General features: G+C 52.1%; 9 protein-coding genes and 2 non-coding genes across 11 annotated transcripts; 3 read left to right on the forward strand and 8 right to left on the reverse strand.

The window, feature by feature from the left end:
• Positions 1 to 348: 348 nt before the first annotated feature.
• BO82DRAFT_358788 (uncharacterized protein) lies at positions 349 to 1,390 on the reverse strand (the record flags this gene model as incomplete). The annotated part of the gene is made up of 3 exons (XM_025636389.1): positions 1,015 to 1,390; positions 897 to 959; positions 349 to 844 (listed from the first exon to the last, which is right to left on the reverse strand). Coding segments are annotated over exons 1-3 (554 nt in total), but the record flags the coding sequence as incomplete, so codon positions are not given.
• A 1,294-nt stretch (positions 1,391 to 2,684) lies between these two features.
• BO82DRAFT_t295 lies at positions 2,685 to 2,756 on the forward strand. The gene has a single exon. It is a non-coding gene; the product is annotated as a tRNA-Arg (tRNA).
• Positions 2,757 to 3,756: 1,000 nt separating this feature from the next.
• BO82DRAFT_t296 lies at positions 3,757 to 3,872 on the reverse strand. The gene has a single exon. It is a non-coding gene; the product is annotated as a tRNA-Leu (tRNA).
• A 2,624-nt stretch (positions 3,873 to 6,496) lies between these two features.
• On the reverse strand, positions 6,497 to 8,018 carry BO82DRAFT_358789 (isopenicillin N synthase family dioxygenase). The gene is made up of 3 exons (XM_025636390.1): positions 7,564 to 8,018; positions 6,849 to 7,498; positions 6,497 to 6,795 (listed from the first exon to the last, which is right to left on the reverse strand). Exons 1-3 carry the CDS (start codon positions 7,940 to 7,942, stop codon positions 6,745 to 6,747), a joined length of 1,080 nt encoding a protein of 359 aa, XP_025487038.1. The 5' UTR covers positions 7,943 to 8,018; the 3' UTR covers positions 6,497 to 6,744.
• A 237-nt stretch (positions 8,019 to 8,255) lies between these two features.
• On the forward strand, positions 8,256 to 10,464 carry BO82DRAFT_387047 (nucleobase cation symporter-1 family protein; the record flags this gene model as incomplete). The annotated part of the gene is made up of 7 exons (XM_025638287.1): positions 8,256 to 8,854; positions 8,903 to 9,007; positions 9,053 to 9,428; positions 9,479 to 9,621; positions 9,681 to 9,751; positions 9,816 to 10,261; positions 10,450 to 10,464. Exons 1-7 carry the CDS (start codon positions 8,415 to 8,417, stop codon positions 10,462 to 10,464), a joined length of 1,596 nt encoding a protein of 531 aa, XP_025487039.1. The 5' UTR covers positions 8,256 to 8,414.
• Positions 10,465 to 10,745: 281 nt separating this feature from the next.
• Positions 10,746 to 11,803, reverse strand: BO82DRAFT_358791 (NAD(P)-binding protein). The gene is made up of 3 exons (XM_025636391.1): positions 11,320 to 11,803; positions 11,007 to 11,215; positions 10,746 to 10,928 (listed from the first exon to the last, which is right to left on the reverse strand). The coding sequence occupies exons 1-3, from the start codon at positions 11,768 to 11,770 to the stop codon at positions 10,839 to 10,841; spliced, it is 750 nt and encodes a 249-aa protein (XP_025487040.1). The 5' UTR covers positions 11,771 to 11,803; the 3' UTR covers positions 10,746 to 10,838.
• Positions 11,804 to 12,228: 425 nt separating this feature from the next.
• Positions 12,229 to 13,261, forward strand: BO82DRAFT_406789 (NmrA/HSCARG family protein; the record flags this gene model as incomplete). Its single annotated transcript, XM_025639592.1, has 3 exons — positions 12,229 to 12,402; positions 12,461 to 12,872; positions 12,930 to 13,261. The coding sequence occupies 3 exons, from the start codon at positions 12,229 to 12,231 to the stop codon at positions 13,259 to 13,261; spliced, it is 918 nt and encodes a 305-aa protein (XP_025487041.1).
• On the reverse strand, positions 13,203 to 14,237 carry BO82DRAFT_194457 (uncharacterized protein). The gene has a single exon (XM_025630546.1). The coding sequence runs from the start codon at positions 14,023 to 14,025 to the stop codon at positions 13,513 to 13,515; it is 513 nt and encodes a 170-aa protein (XP_025487042.1). The 5' UTR covers positions 14,026 to 14,237; the 3' UTR covers positions 13,203 to 13,512.
• A 585-nt stretch (positions 14,238 to 14,822) lies between these two features.
• Positions 14,823 to 15,317, reverse strand: BO82DRAFT_369053 (uncharacterized protein; the record flags this gene model as incomplete). Its single annotated transcript, XM_025637150.1, has 1 exon — positions 14,823 to 15,317. The coding sequence occupies one exon, from the start codon at positions 15,315 to 15,317 to the stop codon at positions 14,823 to 14,825; it is 495 nt and encodes a 164-aa protein (XP_025487043.1).
• A 736-nt stretch (positions 15,318 to 16,053) lies between these two features.
• Positions 16,054 to 16,428, reverse strand: BO82DRAFT_406792 (uncharacterized protein; the record flags this gene model as incomplete). Its single annotated transcript, XM_025639593.1, has 1 exon — positions 16,054 to 16,428. The coding sequence occupies one exon, from the start codon at positions 16,426 to 16,428 to the stop codon at positions 16,054 to 16,056; it is 375 nt and encodes a 124-aa protein (XP_025487044.1).
• A 911-nt stretch (positions 16,429 to 17,339) lies between these two features.
• Positions 17,340 to 17,954, reverse strand: BO82DRAFT_406793 (uncharacterized protein; the record flags this gene model as incomplete). Its single annotated transcript, XM_025639594.1, has 1 exon — positions 17,340 to 17,954. The coding sequence occupies one exon, from the start codon at positions 17,952 to 17,954 to the stop codon at positions 17,340 to 17,342; it is 615 nt and encodes a 204-aa protein (XP_025487045.1).
• Between the last annotated feature and the right edge of the window lie 2,241 nt (positions 17,955 to 20,195).

Consider the following 20,195-nt stretch of genomic DNA (forward strand, 5'->3'; position numbering starts at 1 on the left):
GGCCGGGAGCGGACCGTGGATCGAGCTTGGGACTATATCCAGGGACGAGCTGGGTATCGGCTATGTTCACAATATCTAGGATTTGAGATTTGGTATCTGCTTAGTCGGTAGTTGGATTTCAATCTTTGATATTGCCAATGGCCTACAGACTCGGTTTATGGTGGAGATGATAAGTTCAAACCAGTAGTGCGTGCTAGTTTGGTGAATAAATTCCATGTACTGTATACTGCTGACTTGGATAGCGACGTCCTACTATGAGGGATTACTGAGTGCTCACAGCATTGCTACCACACTACACTCACCGCAGAGAGGTGATTAGTCACAAGTCTAGCGCTGAAGTAGTTGAATCAGCCATCATACCCATGCGCGGACAGCAGCGTAAATATCATTCATGAACAATAAGCGGCCGACAAACCCCCGCTATGTACTGCATACCGTTCTGCAGAGTACAGTACACATCAGCACCACTCCAGTGCCACCATTCTCTCACAGACTTCCTGAACCTCATAAATTCAGCTAGCCTTGTCCATAACACTGGGCGTCGAGTACCCGCTAGGGTACAGGTTGGAGTAATCGAAGTAGAACTGATAGATACCCGAGACGTTGGTCTCCTTGAGCCGGAAGCTATCGGTCAGGACGCCGGAGTCCTCCTCCCACATCAGCCACGAGCCGTAGAAGATGAAGTTGTCGGTGGCGGCGTCGGAGGGTGTGTCGTATCCGTTGCCCGTGAAGCCGACCTCGGTGATCTCGTCGGCGGTCGGGCGGATGTAGAAGAGGGTGTCCGTGTCGAGGGTGACGCCGTCGGTGGTGGCGGTGGTGGTGATTTCGGTGTCAGCGATTTCGACTGTGGAGGGTTAGTTATGGAAGAGGGGGACAGGAAAGCAGAGGGGAAATACAGGTGACATCAGTGGTAACGGAGCCGTAGGGCCAGGCGCTGGAGTCGCCGGCGTAGGCGAGACCTGTGGGTTCCACTGTTAGCTTGGGCCTCGGTGCCTGAGGCCGGAATGTATCTACCGTCGGAGTAGAAGAGCTTCATGGCCGAGCTGGTGACGCCCCAGGCGTAGAGGCTGAAGGCACCGCTGGGGTTGCGCTTCTCGAGGCTAGCTTCAGCCTCGGCAGCGGGCATTGCCAGGGCTGCAGTGGCCAGGGTCAGGGTGGAGGCAAGAGTGAACTTCATGGTGCGATAGTGATGGAGGGTTATTGCGATGCTGGGGAAAGAATCGATCATCAATCGAGAGACGACGCTTTTATCTATAGATTTCTCGCCCGGCTCGGAGTTAGCTGAAGCAACAGAGTCAGGCAGGTACAATAGCCCGGTAGAAGGATGGAGGCTACTACTGATCCTTCGATGGCCTCGAACCATACAGCAAGAGTCTGCAGAAGCGTGACGACCCACTGAGGAAGTATATACCCCGGCTAAGGCCGCCGGAGTCCTGGCTGTGTCCACTCTCGGGGCCTTATTCTGCTGAGGGATGTTGGGAATCCTCTGCAAGAACCAAATCAGAGGCTCAGCCGAGTGAATAGCCTAATTGAGCCTGGAGACATACGTATGCTTCGTTGCGCCCAAGCTTTATCTGGGATAGTGCTAGTGACGGCCGTGCTTGGCGGTCGCTCCACTCGCAGGTGCCTGCCACTGCCCCTCGTCACGACTCAATTCACCACAGGACAAGTCCATTACTAGCGAGTCAGCTTCATCAGGTGCGGTGAATTTGAATTGCTAAAGGTGGCGACCTTCCGTAAGTCTTCATGTTTCAAGCAGTAGTTTCTCAAACCATGCATTGAGTGATCATGCAAGAAGTGTGGGGTGCAGCGAGACCACTTTGAGCCGCAGCACGAACGCACGAGGCTCCAGGATTTGCGCTATGAAGATGCTAAATCCAACGTAGCTTTAGAGTGAGAATGTGTCATGCTGAGGTGATCATTCTTCAGACTTCCAGGGCAGAGGTTCCATGATTGAGAATGGCCAGATCCTGTGAGGACACAGCGACCCTGGCTTGAACAGGGCAGGCTTGAGCGCCCTAGCTCAAGGCTGAATATGTAACAATGGCCATGAGGTCCAGGCTCTAGAGCAGCACAACGAGAGTCAATTTGGGAAGTGATCGGCGACACGAGGTCTTAACTTGTTGCATGAGTCATGGGCAGTTTTTACATTGTATCACGCAAAACTAGTGCAGCTACAAATATCTTATGAGGGAAGTCGATCGGGATGGATGAACCTATCTGGTGGTTCTCCATAATATGGCCAGAGCGCTAGTTCGGTGCGAAATGCCATGGCCATTAACTTAGGTCATTGCCGCTTAGTAAGTCCACGCAATATAAGTTACTTCACTACTAACCTTTCGACGAACTATCCGTTCCAAATCCTGCTGATTCGACAGCCCAAGGGATAGTGTCCTCGATCCTTCGCCGCAAAGCTCGAAAATCTTTACCCCTGCTCCCGATGTGTAGAGACCTTCGGATTCAGGGGCAGGCAACTAACGGTGTAGTGAGAGATACTGACAGGGTCATGGCATGCGCACTAAAAACTACTTCATTTCTGTCGAAGATTAAACAATGGGGGCTGTTGAAGTGGTGGTGATATCGTCCATTTCCTGTGTGCAGGGATGACCTCATCGCCCACATGTGAAGTTTTGACTGTGCTTCTTGCCTCATAAATGCAAGCCGCGCAATCATGTTCAACAGCTGGCCTGCTGGCCCAATGGTAAGGCGCTTGACTACGAATCAAGAGATTGCAGGTTCGAGCCCTGCGTAGGTCAATCTTTTTGTGCATTCCTCTTCCACATGATTGTGAAGGATAGACTTTTTTGCTATCACCCCTGTAGACGTCACCTTTGATACCATTCGAGCCATCTAGCAAAAGCTAGCTTGGCAATATGTGTCTTGATCTTGGCTGACGGCTAGGTAGCGATTACTTTGTTGGCTGCAGGTTTGCTGCATGTGTGCGGGTCCAACTGTCCGAGACCCCTGGAAGATGATCACCGGGCGGGCCTCGGATACTGCATCAAGACTGACATTTATTATCATGTTTCAATATAGACAGTGGGATCGGACTAAGAGTAGAATATGGGGGAAATCATGTAGTTAGTTGGCTTTATTGTGTGGGCATTTTGCTTGAAGGAAAGTCCGACTGATGTTTCGTTGGTTATGAGGCTGCTATATATTTTCGGAACCCGGTTTGCTCAGACTTCCTACAGATGGTTGCACATCAAGTTAAAGGCCAGTGAGATGATACTTCCCATATTCGAAAAGAGTTGAAATTACCACACCATCCCCTTTGATACATGTTTAAACTCAATAATCGAGGATAACAATAATTACTGGTTGTCGTGATAGCTTTTCCGCGCCTGAAAATATCCTTGACAAGAAAGATGAGCCGGCCGGCACACCTGTGAATGTTGTTCTTGTTCTGTACAGTACATATTCACCACCATACTAAATAAAATGTCAGCTAACTAAGAAAGCAGAGCACACAAGTCATTTCGCTATAGCTACGCAAGGGTTTGATACACGAGGAGCTTTAGCCAATCAAGCTGCGTGATCCATCTTCATGCGACCGTGCAAGTGCTGCGATCGCTGCGAAGGACTCAGTAGGGACCAACACACAGATACCAAGTAACTTACGGAAAGCATGATGGCATAAGGCTAGGCTACCACTTCCCGAAAGACTTCAACATTGAGACCAGAGTTAGAAACGCCGGTATGTGCGATAGTACAAAAGGCCGACCTAGGATAATGATGGAACAAAGCAAAAAGTTATGACAAGAGTGGGATTCGAACCCACGCCACTTGCGTGACTAGGAATACTGCTCGTATGAGCGTATGTGTGATCAGGTACCTGACCCTAGCGCCTTAGACCGCTCGGCCATCTTGCCTTGATTGAGTAATAGGCTTGCACTATGTATATATGATGTAGAAGCCTATGGGTTAAGCCCCCGCTGCATCTCAGCTCGTTATCAGTCCAGGTATTATGTACACAACAGAAGCTGGCATCATTAATCTCCAGTTATGGTTTGTTGTATGACAGTATATTTACTTATAGAACTACAGCGGAGACTTAAACACTACCTATTGCTGGCTGATACGTTTTGGGAATAAAAAATTTCAATCCTAGCAAAGCAAGTTGTGTACCTGCGCGCCTCCGTGCAGATATATCTCCGCTTCTCAATCTTCACCACTTCTGCGATTGCAGCTTCCATGAAATGCGAACATGTATGATATATGCAGGTGCCTGTCAACTCCGTAAAATTCTCCATCACTCTTCACACACTCTTCACTATTTAACTGCCTAGGTCGGAAGATACCGGGGAATCGAAACTCAAACTCTTTATACCAAGACTCTCTTTGTATACTCCAACTTCCTAGCATTTTAATCCTGGGTACTATTTAAGTCCTCTTCTACCATGAAAGCTACAGGTACCACCGCCATCATCATCAGACCAACAACCTTGCCACCAGCATAGTGAAGTTTGAAGAACTCCCCACCCCCACACAACACATCGATTCAACATGTGCATCCAGATTCTCCGCTGCCACGGCGGCTGCTGGCACCTCTACCGCGCCGGATGGCTGTCGTGCGACCGGGCCAAAGCCCGCCCGAACAAGGAGCTCTGCCTCCCGGCATCTGGCAACAAGCGGGACCTGCCGGGCGCGTTCAACCGGATCATCGATCCCAACGAGCCCATGTTCTGCGAGATGTGTATCATCGCGATGAACGAGGGCAAGCACCGGCCGTGGGATGCGGTCACCCAGATACGAGCGGCTCTCGAGGCGGCCGAGAAGCGGGATGCTGCCGCCAGGGAAGATGCCGCCAGACTGAAGGAAGGATAGCCCGGCTTTTACTAACCTGGGGAGCAGTGTTGAGATGGTGCTTGTTTGTCTCCTAGGATATGAAATTTGACTTCCCAGTCTGAGGACTGGATTCTTATCATTTATTTTCCCTTCAAATCTCCCCATAATAAATTCCCATATGAATATAAGATCTTCTAAAACGCAGTGTAGTCTAGATCCCCCCAACGCATGATCACCTTCTTGTACCGTGCCTACCGCGGCGGATCCGCTGACCGCAAATCCGACCGGGAAAGATAGCCCTAATTGGGACAATGAACCTCTATTCACTGGTATAGTAAGTTACCACCATGTCTCGATGATGACCGGAACCATTCATCTACTTTTCTTTGCTTGCATCGGTGCACCGTGCCTACAAGTCTCTTCTGATACCCCCACACCCCCTTCTTCCGCGCTCCATTCTCTCGAAACGGACTTTGAGACAGTCCTTGATTTCAAAACCTTCGAGTACCCCGTCGACGAAGCACACTGTTTCTAATGACAATCCACTTCTTTCTGGTCGACGGAGACATAATCCCACCGGGTCGCAACAAATTTGACTGCATACATCACCCGAGTGGCCAAGCAGGAGTGCAGTACAAATGGCACAAAGCATAGAAACGGTGGAGGAGGAGAGAAAACGTCTTAGCGCGATGCTTTGCATTTTCTCACTAAAAAGGATCATAAAACATTGTAAGACATATAGAAATCTAGCATCACAAAGAATATAAAACCTTCTACCGGGTCACCGGAATAACCAGAGACAGACAATCAACCCAGAAGACAACAACACAACCCTCTCAGACATGATGCTCCGGGGTGACAGGCACCTCTGCATCGCTAACCGAGAACTCAACCTGCTTCGTGATGCCAATCTCCAGCAGGATGGATCCGATCTCCGTCGACGACCCAGCGGCGACGAGGATGATCTCCTGCCCTGATTTCGTGGTCGCAGCATCGACGCGAACGGTCCCGAATCGCCGGCAGCCCAGTGGCTACCGCCGCCCGTGGCCATCTTGGATGTACGCTGCCGCCCGACGTCACCGGTCGTTGTGCGCCCCGACCGCGAGCGGGATCCGCTGCTGGCCAGCTTCCGAATGGAGGCGACGACGAGCGCGCGGGTGCACGGGATGGAGGCGGTGATGATGACCAAGTAGCATTCGATGAGCGCCCACTCGGTGAGTTGGACCGTCGCTACCGTTTGATTAGCCAGCACTGCTACTGCGGGCAGGTGGATAATTCGCATCTGGTTTTGGATTACGTGCTCGTTGCATATACTAAAATCACAGAGTGCATGGCAGAACAGAAGCAAGATCAGTCAGATCAGAAGATACTCGACCAGGAGCGGTTCGTAAGTCGATAAGGAAGCTATACAGCCACTTACCATTTCTAATGTCCTAGGTAGTCTATCGTCAGCTGCCTTGCAGGGTAAGCCAGCACACGACCACCACAAGCGTTCCTGGATTCCATGGTATCTCGCCGGCCGATGCAAGCTTATCGACCAATCGGAAGAATCGCGCTTGGCGTGTCCCTGAGCGTGCCACATGGATGGCGCTTTCATATCGCCCTTATCTACGATCTCTCGGATGTCGCCGATAATTCTCTAGTTGATGGGTAAGTGAACTGTCTGGGAGGGGATACAGTGGGGTTAGTGTGTGATAATCCCGGATCCTGATTTCTTTATGCTAGGGCTCGTTGGACGGTTCGAAATGTAGGGTTCTAACAGTAGATAGGCATGCAGTACCGAGCTAGTGCCTACGGGACAGTACGAACTACAGTTTCCCAATAGTGGAATACTATCAGGCGCAAGACAGACAAAAATACCACCCAAGTCATCACCACCGTATCAAGAAAGTGTACGTTGAGCCTCCGTAATAACTTTGCAACTCCCCCGCTGGAATACACCCCCAGACCTACAAATCAAGGCCGCACAAGCAACCCCTGCGCCAGCGCCAACCGATCGCGATGCCACTACATTATGACTCAGCCACACCCTCGTCACATAAAGAATTAGGAGAACTCACCTGCCCGCACGAAATCGGCTCGTACAGCGGCGGATGCGCCGCGTCGACACACGAGGGCACAACCTTACACACGGCCTCCGGGTTAAACCCGAGAAAAAAGGGCATGGAGTAGCGCGAGGTAGCCTGCCGGTTGTAGACGCGGTGCACGGTGGAGCGGAAGCGGTTGTTAGACAGGCGCTGCAGGAAGTCGCCGATGTTGACGACCAGGGTGCCGGGGATGGGTCGCGCGTCCAGCCACTCGTCCTGCGCGGAGAGCACCTGCAGCCCGCCGGACATGTCCTGCCACAGCAGGGTGACGCATTGGATGTCGGTGTGCGAGCCGATTCCGACCTCGAGGGTTGCATCGTCGGTGGTGGTGGTTTCTGGACTGCCCGGGTAATGCACGTACAGACCGTCTGCGCCGGGGTGGGTTACTAGACTGTCGAAGTAGTCGTCCGGGAGGTGGAGAGCCAGCGCGAAGATGCGGATCATCTTGCGGGCGAGGGTGAGTCGGGCTTGGTAGAAGGCTGTCGTGGTTTCGCGGAAGCCCGGGAGGTGGGCGGTGCCTGCCCAGAGGGCGCGGTCCTGGTCGTCGTCGGCGGGTAGGGTTGCGGGGTGGGCTTGTGGGTCGCGGTGGGGGTTGTAGCGGAGGGAGAAGGTCTCCTTGCGGTCTGGGGGGAATTAGTGTAGATTCCGAGTTAGCTGGTTGGTGATGACGGGGAGGCGTTGAGCTTACCCCTTGATTCGGTCTTGTTGATCTGTGTGCTTCCGACACCATGGAACCCGTCCATCAGTTTCATTTTGGCGGAGGCGACTTTCAGTTTGTCTCCTTCCGACTGCTGGAAGAATGCTTGTGCCTGGGCGAGGGCCTCCTGGATCAGCTCTTCGGGAATGCCGTGGTTCTTGATGTAGAAGAACCCGGTGTTTTCTGCCGCAGCGCGCACTTTGGCCGCGAGCTGCTCGCGCTCCTGTGCATCGCCGTTGATAGGGTTGAGGTCGATCACGGGGATCTCATCCTCGGTGGGGAGGCGGGGAGGCGCCGTCGACACGCGGCGGTACTCTGGCCCATTCAAGGTCAGCAGCTCGACATGGGTGTATTCACTTTCGGTCGCCATTGTGAGACTAAAGTGAATCAAGCTCGGATCAGCCTCGGCTTGGTAAGTCAATCTTATCTGCTGTACGGTAACTCAGTTTGCCACGCTGAGGTCTGCATGCATGTGCTGGTGGTACGTTCTGTATTTATCCGGTTCGAGGACTGGCGCGGGGAACCCCGCCCCGCCAAGCCACCACTCCGCAAGGCTGCGAGATTAATTATCGCTGATTCTCGGTCGTTCAAGAACGCCATCCGATCTTGGCGGCTGATAAGCTGATTACGTCTGTACTAGCAGATAAGCCGGAACAGTTGGTCGATTCAAGTCGCCGCGGTCGCGTGTGCCACCTATCACCGTGGCACTCAGCAGGGTGCCATCCCCGTCTCTTATCTACGGTCGTATTGCCATCCCTGTCCCACCCCTGGCCAGAGAGTGGCTCCTGGTATTTAACCCCTCTCGCGGTCGCAAGGGTGAGAACCACCAGAGCAGAAACAAGATGTCGGTACTCGCGACCCTGCACCGGCGCCTTTTGGTGAAAAGCGTCGATCAGGATGGAAACGAGCGGATCGTGGAGACCCTCGACAATGACTCCATCCGTCCCACCCGCGCCAAAGATCGCACATGGACGCAGTTCACCTACGTGATGTTCTGGTTCTCGGCGGTGGCCAACGTCAGCAACCTCTACGCGGCTTCCACGGGCATGACCATGGGGTTGACCATGTGGGAGAGTATCGCGTGCAGCTTCGGCGGGCAGTTCATGGCGGGATGCCTCATGGCGATCAACGGCCGCGCTGGGGCCATGTATCGCATTCCGTACCCGGTGCTCTGTCGCTCGAGTTTTGGAGTCTGGGGCGCGCTGTGGCCGACCTTCAATCGGGCGGTCATGTCCATCGTGTGGAACGGGGTGAATATGACGCAGGGCGCGCAGTGTCTCTAGTGAGTGCGTCGGGGTTGCGCTTGCATGATGCTTGCTGATGCCCGCAGTGTGTTTCTTCATGCGATCTTTCCCTCGATCGCTCACATTCCCGACAAAATGGGGCCGAAGTCGGCTCTGACGTCTGCGCAGATGATCTGCTTCGTGGTGTACTGGTATGTTCTCACTTCGATGGACGAATGATTCACTAACATGAAAAGGCTGATCAACTGCGCCTTCCTGGTTGTGCCGGTGCCGAAGATGAAGATGCTGGTCTACATCAAAGTGGTCGTATATTATGCTGGCGCATTAGCGATGCTGGCATGGGTCGTCTCTCTGGCGGGCGGATCGCCGGCGGCACTTCGGGCGTCCTCGTCCGTGCACGGACAGGAAAAGAGCTGGCTGATCTGCAAGTTCCTGTGGCTGGGACTGGCCAGCTGTGGGACTTTTATTTCCAATGCAGCGGATCTGCAGCGGTACGCGCGCAAACCCAGCGATGTGATTCTGGGGCAGATCATCAGCTTCCCGGTCTCGGGACTGCTGGTGGCCGTCATCGGTAATGTGATTGCAGGGTCGAGCGAGAGCATATTCGGCGAGGTGGGCGCTTCCCCGTGGGGTTCCACCTGTATTTATTCTGACTGTTGCAGCTCATCTGGAACCCCCTCACCTTCCTGGACAAACTCATGGACGGCGACCGATACACGCACGGCAACCGTGCCGCCTGCGCCTTCATCTCGCTAGCCTTCATCTACTCAACCGTCTTCTCCGCCATCTTCGAGAACTCAATCCCGTATGCGGCCCCTTGCCTTTGTCTTTGTTCCCCATTCACACCTCACTAACACCCCACAGAGCCGGCAACGACATCGCCGCCCTCTGGCCCCGCTACATCACCGTAAAACGCGGCTTCTTCATCTGCGCCAGTAAGCCCCCCTCCCTCAGACTCAAACCTAGAGCTCTCACTAAAACCAACCTTCCCCTCAAAAGTCCTCTCCTTCGCAATCTGCCCCTGGTACCTCCTCGCCACGGCCTCAATCTTCATCACCTTCCTCTCCTCCTACCAGATCTTCCTGTCCGCGATCGCCGGAATTTTGATTTGCGACTATTACCTCATCCGGCGGGGTCACCTGCATGTCCCCGCGCTGTACACGGCCGACCCGGCGGGCATCTATTACTATCTGTACGGGATCAACCCGCGCGGCTTCGGGGCGTATCTCATCGCGGTGGCGCCGAATTTCTACGGGTTCCTGTCGCAGATGGGCGTGCGGGCGCCGCTGGGCATCAAGCGATTTTACTTCGTGGCGTACCCGGTTGGGATGCTCGTGGCGTTTGCGGTGTTTGCGGCGCTGTGCGCGGTGTGGTGGCCGCGGGGCGTGGATCGTGGGCAGAAGGGGTGGTTGGAGCCCGGGGATTATTGGGATGAGTTTGATGAGGTGGCGGTTCAGCAGGGGATTAGTGGCGGGGATGTTGAGGTGGTGAGGGAGGTTGCGGGCGGGGTCAAGGGGGAGAAAATTTAGGTTGAGTTTGTCTTGTGGGTTGACGATGGGGGAAGTGGGGATTTATCGGGTTTAGGTATCGTGGGGTGATATTATGATTAATCTATGGTTTTATGGGCTTCAAGGTGTACTGGGTGTAGTTAGGGTATATCGTATCTCTGGTAAGCGAGGTCGGCCGTGGCTTGACTCTTGTGAGTATTCTTGCTGGGAGCGACCCTGGCAGCAGCAGTAGACTGTCACCTCATGTCGATCTGTGGCACGAAAGTTGCGCAAAGCCTCAGACAGCTTATTTCACTGATAGGCGAACATGAATCATCTATGGATTATATCCGTGAGGTTGATACAACACATACAAGCCTGTTGCATAGACTACTATCATTACAAGTAAGCGCTGAGGGCAAGTGGGGATCACATTAGACCATCGATCTGTACAAGAGCACGTTCTGTGTTTCTTGCTTATTACTGATAAATAATCTTACAACCCCAAGCTGGAAACCATTCCCAAGGAATCCCATCACCACGTCTCACAATAAGGCCGAAGATCCAGCTCATGCGTAAACGAAGACCTAGGCTGGCTATGCAGGAACCAATACGACTCCGCGATCTAGTCCCAATCAGCATCCAAATCACTTCTACCAGGTGGGTAGCTCCACTGGGACGAATACCACAGCAATGCACTCACCCAATCAGGATCAATCTTCGCATCCGGCTTATCCTTATTATACTCCTTGGTCTGCTCCGTCGCGATGATCCCGTCGATGATCGCATGCGCCACATGGACCCCTCGGGGCCCGAACTCGCGCGCCAGCGACTGGGCCAGCGCGCGCACGGCGAACTTGCTCATGGCGAAGGAGCCCAGCCCGGACCCTCCCTTCAAGGAGGCCGTTGCACCTGTACCTCATCAGAAGAATGATTCAACTCCATACTCATCGCAAAGGCACCGCGCAAATCCCCCAATTCCCGCATCGCGACCGCGAAGTTACGTAGAAACATACCCGTAAAAATCAGTGTCGGCGCCAACCGCGCCTGAGGCGTCTCCGCGGCCGCGCGCAGCAGGAACGGCAACACCGCCTTGGAGAAGTTGGACGCGCCGCGGGCGGTCGCCTCTAGGCTATCGAGGAACTCGGCGCCGGAGTCGAGGAACGGCGCGCGGGAGAATTTGCTGGCGACGTTGAAGATGGCCGCGGCCACGGGGACGCCGGCGCCGAATTTGCCCTCGATCTGCTGCATCGTGGCCTCCATCGCATTGGGTTGGGTCACGTCCGCGGGGATGCCGAGCGCGGTGCCCCCGGACTGGGTGATGCCCTGCACCAGCGGGTCGAGGCTGGATTGCCGGCGCGCGAGGAGGACGACCGGGTAGGTCTGGGCGAAGCGGCGGGCGATGGAGGCGCCGGTGCCGGGTCCGGCGCCGGCGATAATGGCGATGGGTTTGAGTTTGGTGGCCATTTTCTTGGTAGTTTGTTTCAGGAGGTTTCTCGGTGTAGGTAGGTGATTATGTGTGTTGGGTGGCAGCAAGGGGGTTCAATTTGAGGGTTCTTCTTTTATGTAAGCATCAGTCATGACGTATCGAATCAGTGCGTGTCTGACTAACTTTCTCGGCCTTGATCTCAAATCCGCGGCGCCAGGATTATTAAGGAAAGGTGCTTGCAGCCACTCCATGCGGGCTAACGGCGATACGAGCGATTACATGATCTCGGCTCCCCGAGAGTACGAGCTGACTCAGGCGATACCCCGCGAGGGGCACCAGTGCCAAGGAACCTTGAATTCCCGGGGACGTTCCAAAGAGTATAAATATCTGTCTGGGTCAGCTTGACAAGAGTTTCAACCTGCTACTACCATAGTAACTTTCAACCAGTCTATCAACAAATCTCTCTCCTCACTTTATCCTCCTACAAAACCCCACGATGTCTCAAATTCTCACCGTCTTCGGAGCCACAGGCAACCAAGGTGGCTCGGTCATCAAGTCCATCCTCGGCGATCCCGCTCTGTCCAAGCAGTGGAAGATCCGGGCTGTCACCCGCGACCCCAGCAAGCCAGCGGCACAGGCCCTCGCCGCCCAGGGCGTTGAGCTCGTCACCGTATGTCCACCTTACCCTTACACTTCACCACCATCAACCACTAACCTGACCCCAAAAGGCCGACATGTCCTCTACGGAGGCGGCCCTCCCCGCCGTCACCGGCGCGCACACCGTGTTCCTGGTGACCAACTTCTGGGAGACGATGAGCCGGGCGACCGAGGTGGCGCAGGGCAAGGCGGTGGCGGACGCGAGCCAACGCGCCGGCGTGCAGCACCTCATCTTCTCCTCGCTGCGGGACGTCACGCAGATCAGCCATGGGCGCCTGGCTCATGTCAGCCACTTCGACGGCAAGGCCGAGATCGAGCAGTACATCCGCGCCAGCGGCGTGCCGGCCTCGTTCGTGCTGGCGGGGCTGTACATGACCAACTTCTTCCAGATGCTGAGCAAGCAGGATGATGTGTATACTCTGGGGTGGCCGGTGGATATGGCCAAAGCGCAGGTGCCGTTGTTCGATCCGGCTGAGGATACAGGTATGATTCTCAGTGTTCATGTGGATGTGGGATGAGGACTAATGGCGATGGGAACAGGTAAATTCGTGAAGGCGGCGATCAAGCACTTCCCGTCCTCGGTGGGTCAACGCATTTTGGCGGCGGACGATTACTACTCGCCCCAGCGGATTGTGGATGAGTTCCACGAGGTCACCGGGTACAAGGTCCAGACGGCGCAGATCCCGGAGGAGGTGTTCAAGTCGTTCTTGCCGGCGCCGATCGCGCAGGAGATGCTGGAGAATATTTTGTTGTTGGAGGATCCCGGGTACTATGCTGGGGAGTCGCTTGCTCCCTCGCATGAGCTGCTGGACAAGGGTGACAAACCGACTTCGTGGAAGGAGTTTGTGGCGCACCACAAGGAGAAGTTCTAAGGGTTTATAAGACTCAGGGTAGCAGCTATCTAGTAATTCCACTGGACAATATTTGAGGATTGAGTTTTTTACTTTGTGGAACATCGAATCCGACTTAATTTGTTGATAAAATGTCATTGTCATTGATTAAAGAAAATGGCCACAGGTTAAATTCTCACGCGAAAGCAATATCGCATGAGAAGACAGTGGTGATCAAAGCCCGACAAAGGAAACAGGGTTCCACTGAAGCAGCATAAGGCAGGGGCCAGGGGCTACTGGCCCTCGCCATCCTCCTCTTTCACTTTACAATCTCCTTCCTCGCCTTTCACCGCCCGCTCACCATCGTCATCACCACCGCTGGCATCGTAATCCAGCTCCCCGTTCAACTTCGCAACCAGCGCGCTCGCATCCGCAGGGCGCAGGCGCGCCCACAGCCATACCTCAATGAGAGCCTTGTTCAACGGCATCTGTCGCCGCGAGGCTCTCAATTTCTCGCGCAGCGATACCGTCGCGTGGCTCATCTGCTGGGCAGTCTCTTCCAGCCGCTGGAGGGTAGCGGCATTCGGCTGGGCGCGGTCCGGCAACGCCGCCAGCAGCGAGAGAAACGCTCGCTCATTCTGGGTACGAAGCTCCGTGCGAAGCGCGCACCCGGCCTCGATCTCCTGTTGTACCTGTTCCATAAAGAGGATGCTGTCCACCCACTCTCGGCCTGTGGCGAGGAGGCCCGCGTAGAGCTCCTCCGCGTCTGACGTTTTGGGTGGTTTGGAAGTGGTAGTGCTTGCCATCGTGTAGGTTAGGTTAAGAGGGTGGGTCGGGTTGTTGTTGATGGTTAGTTAGGCAATGGGTTGGGTTGGGTTGGTGGAGTGGGTTGTCGTGGACCTTGCTTTTATAGATCTCTTCAAAGCCCAGGCGAGTCACTTACAAAGGATTGCAAACTTGGGTGATAAGGCTTTGTTACGTACAAGAACAATGCTTTGGTGGATCTTTTCATGGAGACTCCAGGCTCAGTTTGCAGTATGATTGTCCCTGGTTACATTGAGACAAAGCTTTTGTAGGACCACCCGAGCCTGGCCGGAAACTATTCGATGCTAAACTACCTTAGTCAATGGCGATACTGAACGAGTTCCTTGGTTGTACTTGGTGTGAGAGCTCTTGGCTAGTCAGTACAGCACAAATTCGCAGCATCGGGATGTACAGGGATTCCGGCTGCTATATTTGATTATTGGTTTGAAAGTCCTACAGTACAGTTGATTGGCTGGTCTGATAGATGCAAATATTCTTAAACCGCTTTTCCAGAGAAAAAGAGAGAAAAGAGAGCGGAAACACAAACACGCGTCGTTTGCCATCTTGAACATTTTTATACTTGATAGTTGCTTTACAATGTTGTGTACCATTGAGTTCAAATTGATTTGTTTGATAAAATGTCATTGCCTAAAGAAAATGCGCTACAGGCTCAATCCTCAAGCGAAAACGATAATATCGCATGAGAAGACCGTGGACGGTGGTGACCAGAGCCTCAGAGCCCGTCAAAGGGAAACAGTGGGAGAGGGGGGTTTCACTGAAGCAGCATAGGGCAAGGGGGCTACTGCCCCTCACTATCCTCCGCTTTCACTTTACAATCTCCTTCCTTGCCTTTCACCCCCTGCTCACCATTATCATCACCACCACCACCACCACCACCACCACCGGCACGATCATCTAGCCCCTCGTTCAACTTAGCAATTAGCGAGATGGCATCCTCAAGGAGCAGGTTCTCCTGCAGCCATGCCTCATAGCGAACCTTGATCACCCGCATCAATCGCCGCGTGGTGAGCATAATGTCCTGCGGCAGCGCAGAATCGTCGCTTGGCTGCTGGGCTTCCTCTTCCAGCTGCTGGAGGGAAGCATCCGGCTTGTCGACTTTGGGCAACGACGCCAGCGCTTTCCTAAGCTTTTGCTCGTGCTCGATATAGAGCTGCGTGCGTTGCGTGGGCCCGGCTTCTATCTCCTGCTCCATCTGTTGCAGGGCTAGGATGTAGTCCACTGCCTCTCGGGCCCCGGCGAGAAGGAAGGCGTAGAGGCTTATTATATCTGACATCTTGGGTGATTCTACAGCGGTTGTGCTTGTGGTATAGTTTGAGAGGGTTGGTCGGTTGTTGTTGATGGTTAACCAATGGGTTAATTGGTGGAATCGGTTGTTGTGGACCTCGCTTTTATAGACCTGACAGAGCCCGAGAAGGAGAGTCATCTACGAAGAAGCTTGGGCCGTAAGGCTTTGTTACATACTGGAACAATTCATTCGTGGATTTCTTTTATGGAGGATTTCAGGTTGAGTTTGCAGTAGGTGATTGTTCCTGAGACAAAGCCTCTATGAGACTGCTCACACTTGGCTGGAATTATTCGATGCTATCCTGAACCAAACAAAGCAAAGTACATTCGCTATGTATGTTCTAGGAAAACTTCATTAATCGCATGCGAAGTGAAAGGAGGACGGTAGTTATTGCGAATCGAAATCGCATCATTTACTTTTGTACAGGATTTGGCATACTAGACTTTATTATTGATTCATGAATGCCATAGTACGGTTTGACAGCCTACCACATATCATGGCGACTCTTCCTGGATACTTGGAATGAGTTTTCTAGTGCTTTAGCCAGATTTCCACTCGATGATCGCGTTGCGTTCCAATACAGTGCACAAAATATTATGTTTGTATAACTTTTTGATTATAAAAGCTCCACTCATCAGTGTCATACTAAGACACCGATGAATGAGAGCAACGATAACAAGCCCCTAATGATGCAAAGGGAAGCCCCAAGGGAAGCCCTCACGTCCTAGAGGATGAACCGAACACGACGCTTTTCAGAGCCTTGAAGGCTCCCGCGGCGCGGGGGTATGACGCCGGCCGGGCTGTCCGGCTCGGGGCCCGAAGAATGACGGACACGACGCCTCTCAGCAGACTTACTCAGTCTATCGGCGGCAGGCATCTCCGGCGCAGGGCTCAACGCCCTCTCCACCGAGTCGGTCTGCTGCACCCCCCTCTCGAACAGGGCCTTGGCCTGCTGCACGTGCTTCCGGAACTCGCGCGCCTCCGGGCCACACGGCTTCGTCTCGCGCAGCAATTCCAGATGGATGCGGCGCAGATTCCACAAGGCCCGCTCGAGGTCTCGGTTGGCCAGGTTGAGGGCTGGGTTTTCCATTCTGGGCATTCTGGCGGGTGCAACAGCGACGGATCCTCTGGTAGGTCGAACTCGGGTTGAGGATAGAGAGTTCGAGTTGGGTCGTCGGTTGGCTTTATAAATAGTCGAGCTAGATGGGTTACATTTGAAAAATGGTGACTACGAGCATTAGGTTCTTTGAGGCTCAGGCTGGGTAATAAGGACCAGACACTTCGAGCGTCTTTGTTGCAAGCATGTTTTCCGGTCTCGTTCTTTATCGCTTCGACGGTCTACTGAGATACTTTTGGCACACGAGGGCCTAAATGGTCTTGTAGGTTGATCTTCGGATATACTCCGCTGCTTATACAAAGCTTCCTTCTTGCCAAAGACCAATGTATAAATTTATCTCGGATATGTTGACTGAAATCAAGTTAAGTGAATGGCAATGTATGTACTGAAGTACTCCTGATACTCTTTATGGTCTTCGCATACTTATAATGGGTATAGGGGGTAGAAAGGAATGGGTGGAACTTACAGGAGAACTTCGATTATAGTAACCAGGGACAGAAGCCGAATGCTATGTACCCGCAATACAGACTTTGACTAGGATTATAAGCACCATGATAAGATCCTAATGCAAACATGCAGAGTACATAAGGTATAACGACATATGAACACTAGTATTATGCTAAGCCCTTTGCTTCCCTCGTTTTCCTCGGATTGGCAGTACCAGTCTGCCCGCCATGGCCCGAGTTTATCGCCCGGCGGCGACCTACATCTGGATCTGGAAAATTACAAGAAAACTCATCTTACGGGAAATGTATAAACTGATATACGAACAGAAGGCTTTTGTTTTTTTTTTTTTTTTTTTTTTTTTTTGATTGGTGTAAATCGTTCATCATGCCATATGATGGCAATGAGTTACTAGTAGTGAAAGGAACACCCCCCCAAAAGGGGCGGCATCACCGCACATACCCACGGGGCCAGAATTCATCCTCCGAGTAGTGGCGGTTGAGAAGGGCGTACGCCCTTTCGAGGCGTGCCTGACGGCGGTGGTCAGGATAGCGCAGCCTGCGTGGCGCGAAGGATGCCCGCTCCGCACGGGGCCGGAGGGGCGGGATTTCCGCCCTCGCCGCCGCCGCGGCCTTGGCGGCCTCGGCGGCCTCGTCCTCCGCATCCTCCCAGGCAAACAGACGATCCAGCTCACGAGCCAACCTTGACAGTTCCTCGCACTGGTCGGGAGACAGATTCAAGCGGCGGGAAGGCCGAGAACCCGCCTCGAGGGGAGAGGGAGACAGATTCTCCTGGCGGGCAGGCCGAGCATCCGCCTCGGGGGGAGACGGATCCTCACGGCGCGGAAGCAGCGTATCCAGCTCAGAAGAGAGCCCGAGGAGATGCCGGGACGCGAATCGCAATAGGTCCAGGGTCCCCTGGATTTGCTCCTGGAGGACGGGCACGCCTTGGGCTTTGCCGGCGTCCATATACCGCGAGGTTACCTTCGAGTAGGCTTCGAGGAGTTTCTCAAGGCTCTCCTCGTGGGCATGCTTGGAATTGGCTACGTCCATCGAGATTTGCATTTTGGGACCGGTGCGTCAAACAGGCTCGTAGGTTGATTGGTTGGGCGGGTTGTTTGTCTGGGGTGTCAGGGCGGTCGAGTCGTAGATCGGGGGTGGATGTGGATTTGAAAATGAATTGTTTGCGTCCCTTTTATAGATGCGACTGCCACACTTGCTTCTAGATCAAGATGATCTTGAAGACTAGATTGACGGAGATTATCGGATAAAGCCATACAGCGAAGATAAAGCAAATATAGACCTTTGTTATAGGCTATGCAATGATGAAATGTGGTCGTATCTTTCTGGTTCTTAGGCTCTTGGAACTAAACTTTCCAATATCAACTTTTCACTTGGAAATAGGCCATCTACATGTATGGACAATTGTGCACTCATTGTTGATCAGGGGGACCCATTTTGACTTTGCTAGGACATAACAAACGGTAAAAAAATTGACCAATGAGGAATACTCTCAGTCATAATCAGTGAATGAATGCTCACGTGGGAGAATCCAGGTATTCCGTCAGGCTTATACATGTATGTTGAAAAGACAATAATTTATGGGATCTTTCTGCCTGAGGCAGTAAGGACAAGCTGATGCCAGGACATATCTTGATCAAGATGGATATGAGTCTATCATGCAACGTTGGAATGCATTTGATGGTAAAGTGAAAGAGCACCGGTGTCTGCGTCGATACCCGGGACCTGGTGTATGGCTCGAGTTTGTAAGGTCTAAGACCTTGTAAAAAGTAGGACATTAGATTCTTGTTGTAAAACAAAAAAAGAAAGTGTATGAACAATCAACAGCTTCATCAAGGTCCTTATAAACAGGTTATCGAAGAGAATTCAGAATGCGTCAACACGTGCTTATAGCTAGATAAGAGCGTGGATGTTGGAGCACAGCTCGCAGCAGGCTGCAGATTGCGGGGCCTGCCAGACAGTCCCAACGAACCAAGGCACTAAGCGCATCCGGGCGATAGATAGGGCAGGAGAGGTTCCTTTCGAGCTATTTCTCAGTCGCTCCGTTCCTCCATTTCTAGGTGGATGTCCAGCAACATGTCTTCATCAATCTCGGCCACCCGGATCGGTACTCGGTCGCCCTCATCTCGGCCAGCCGTTGCTTTAATACCCCCACCTTCTCCTCGAGCTCCTGAAGCCGCTCCTCGTCATGCTCGATGATCTGTCTGTACTCTGTACTGTCGCAGACGAGAGTACAGTTTCCACTCGCCGTCGTGCAGCTCGCCCACCCGATCCTCCAGGGCCTGCATTCTAAAGTAGCACATGTACCCCAACCCGGTGATGAGTACATAGCCCGTTGAGAGGCTAAACGCGATGATGTTGTAGTAGGTCCAGATGTCGACATTGTGGTAGCCATGGGGACTTTCTAGGTTGTGCACGCTGAAGGTTGTTTTGGGGCAGGATTAGGAAACAGTTATACTAGCTATATGTAAAAAATCCTAAATATAGGCTTTTGATCAAATTTAGGCTGATATAAGGCCCAGTAAGACTTTACCTAACCCATTCAGGCTAATATAAAACCTAAAAGGCCTTAGCTGATTATATACTGTAGTTTTTAGGGCCTTAGGGGCTAAGGCCTGCAGATAGAGTGGCTAACAGTGTTTATAAGGGCTAGAGGGTGAAATAGTGTAGTAAACAAATGCCTTATTGCAATAGCCAAGGTGGTAGTATTATATCTTAAGGTATTATTACTAATCTATCTAACTTTATAGAACTACTGCTGCTTTAGATAGTTCTATAACCATCTTATTTAACTATTATATAACTAATATTTTAGGCCTTTTTTTATATATTTTTCTTTATAATTAATATTACAAAGGTTGGAAGAGCTTGTAAGATTTTTATAACTTTTTTCTTTGAATATAAAATAGTTTATTTATTTATAACAGTACTATTAGAACTTCTGCTTTATAAATATCTTTTATAGAAAACTAGAGTAGTAGAAAAATGTTGTACAATACCTGTGGCATGCGGCCGCCAGCCCCTACTCTAATACTAATATTGTTACTGATTCGTCGGGCTTCCAATCCGGGTTCTTATATTAATATAAAGCTGACCCCTCTTTTCCAAGATATTAGGTTCAAATATAGTAGCATTTCGGATAAAAAAAATATTTATTTAAAAAAAGCAGGCTATAAATAGCTAATATCTTTTTTATATTCTAGTAGTAATTTATTAAAATAATAGTATTATTTCTATTAATAGATTGTATTTATATAGCTTAGAGCCTTAAGAATCTTATAATAT

This window comes from Aspergillus uvarum (genome assembly GCF_003184745.1).
Source record: "Aspergillus uvarum CBS 121591 unplaced genomic scaffold BO82scaffold_77, whole genome shotgun sequence".
Classification (NCBI taxonomy): Eukaryota; Fungi; Ascomycota; class Eurotiomycetes; order Eurotiales; family Aspergillaceae; genus Aspergillus; species Aspergillus uvarum.

Coding starts and splice junctions, on each gene's coding strand:
- BO82DRAFT_358789 (XM_025636390.1), bottom strand. CDS start 7,942: ATGGCGACCGAAAGTGAATACACCCATGTCGAGCTGCTGACCTTGAAT. Junction 7,499..7,563: donor CAACAAGACCGAATCAAGGG/GTAAGCTCAACG, acceptor AATTCCCCCCAG/ACCGCAAGGAGACCTTCTCC. Junction 6,796..6,848: donor AGCCGATTTCGTGCGGGCAG/GTGAGTTCTCCT, acceptor GTCATAATGTAG/TGGCATCGCGATCGGTTGGC.
- BO82DRAFT_358791 (XM_025636391.1), bottom strand. CDS start 11,770: ATGGCCACCAAACTCAAACCCATCGCCATTATCGCCGGCGCCGGACCC. Junction 11,216..11,319: donor GCCGACACTGATTTTTACGG/GTATGTTTCTAC, acceptor GATGAGGTACAG/GTGCAACGGCCTCCTTGAAG. Junction 10,929..11,006: donor CGAAGATTGATCCTGATTGG/GTGAGTGCATTG, acceptor GATTGGGACTAG/ATCGCGGAGTCGTATTGGTT.
- BO82DRAFT_194457 (XM_025630546.1), bottom strand. CDS start 14,025: ATGGCAAGCACTACCACTTCCAAACCACCCAAAACGTCAGACGCGGAG.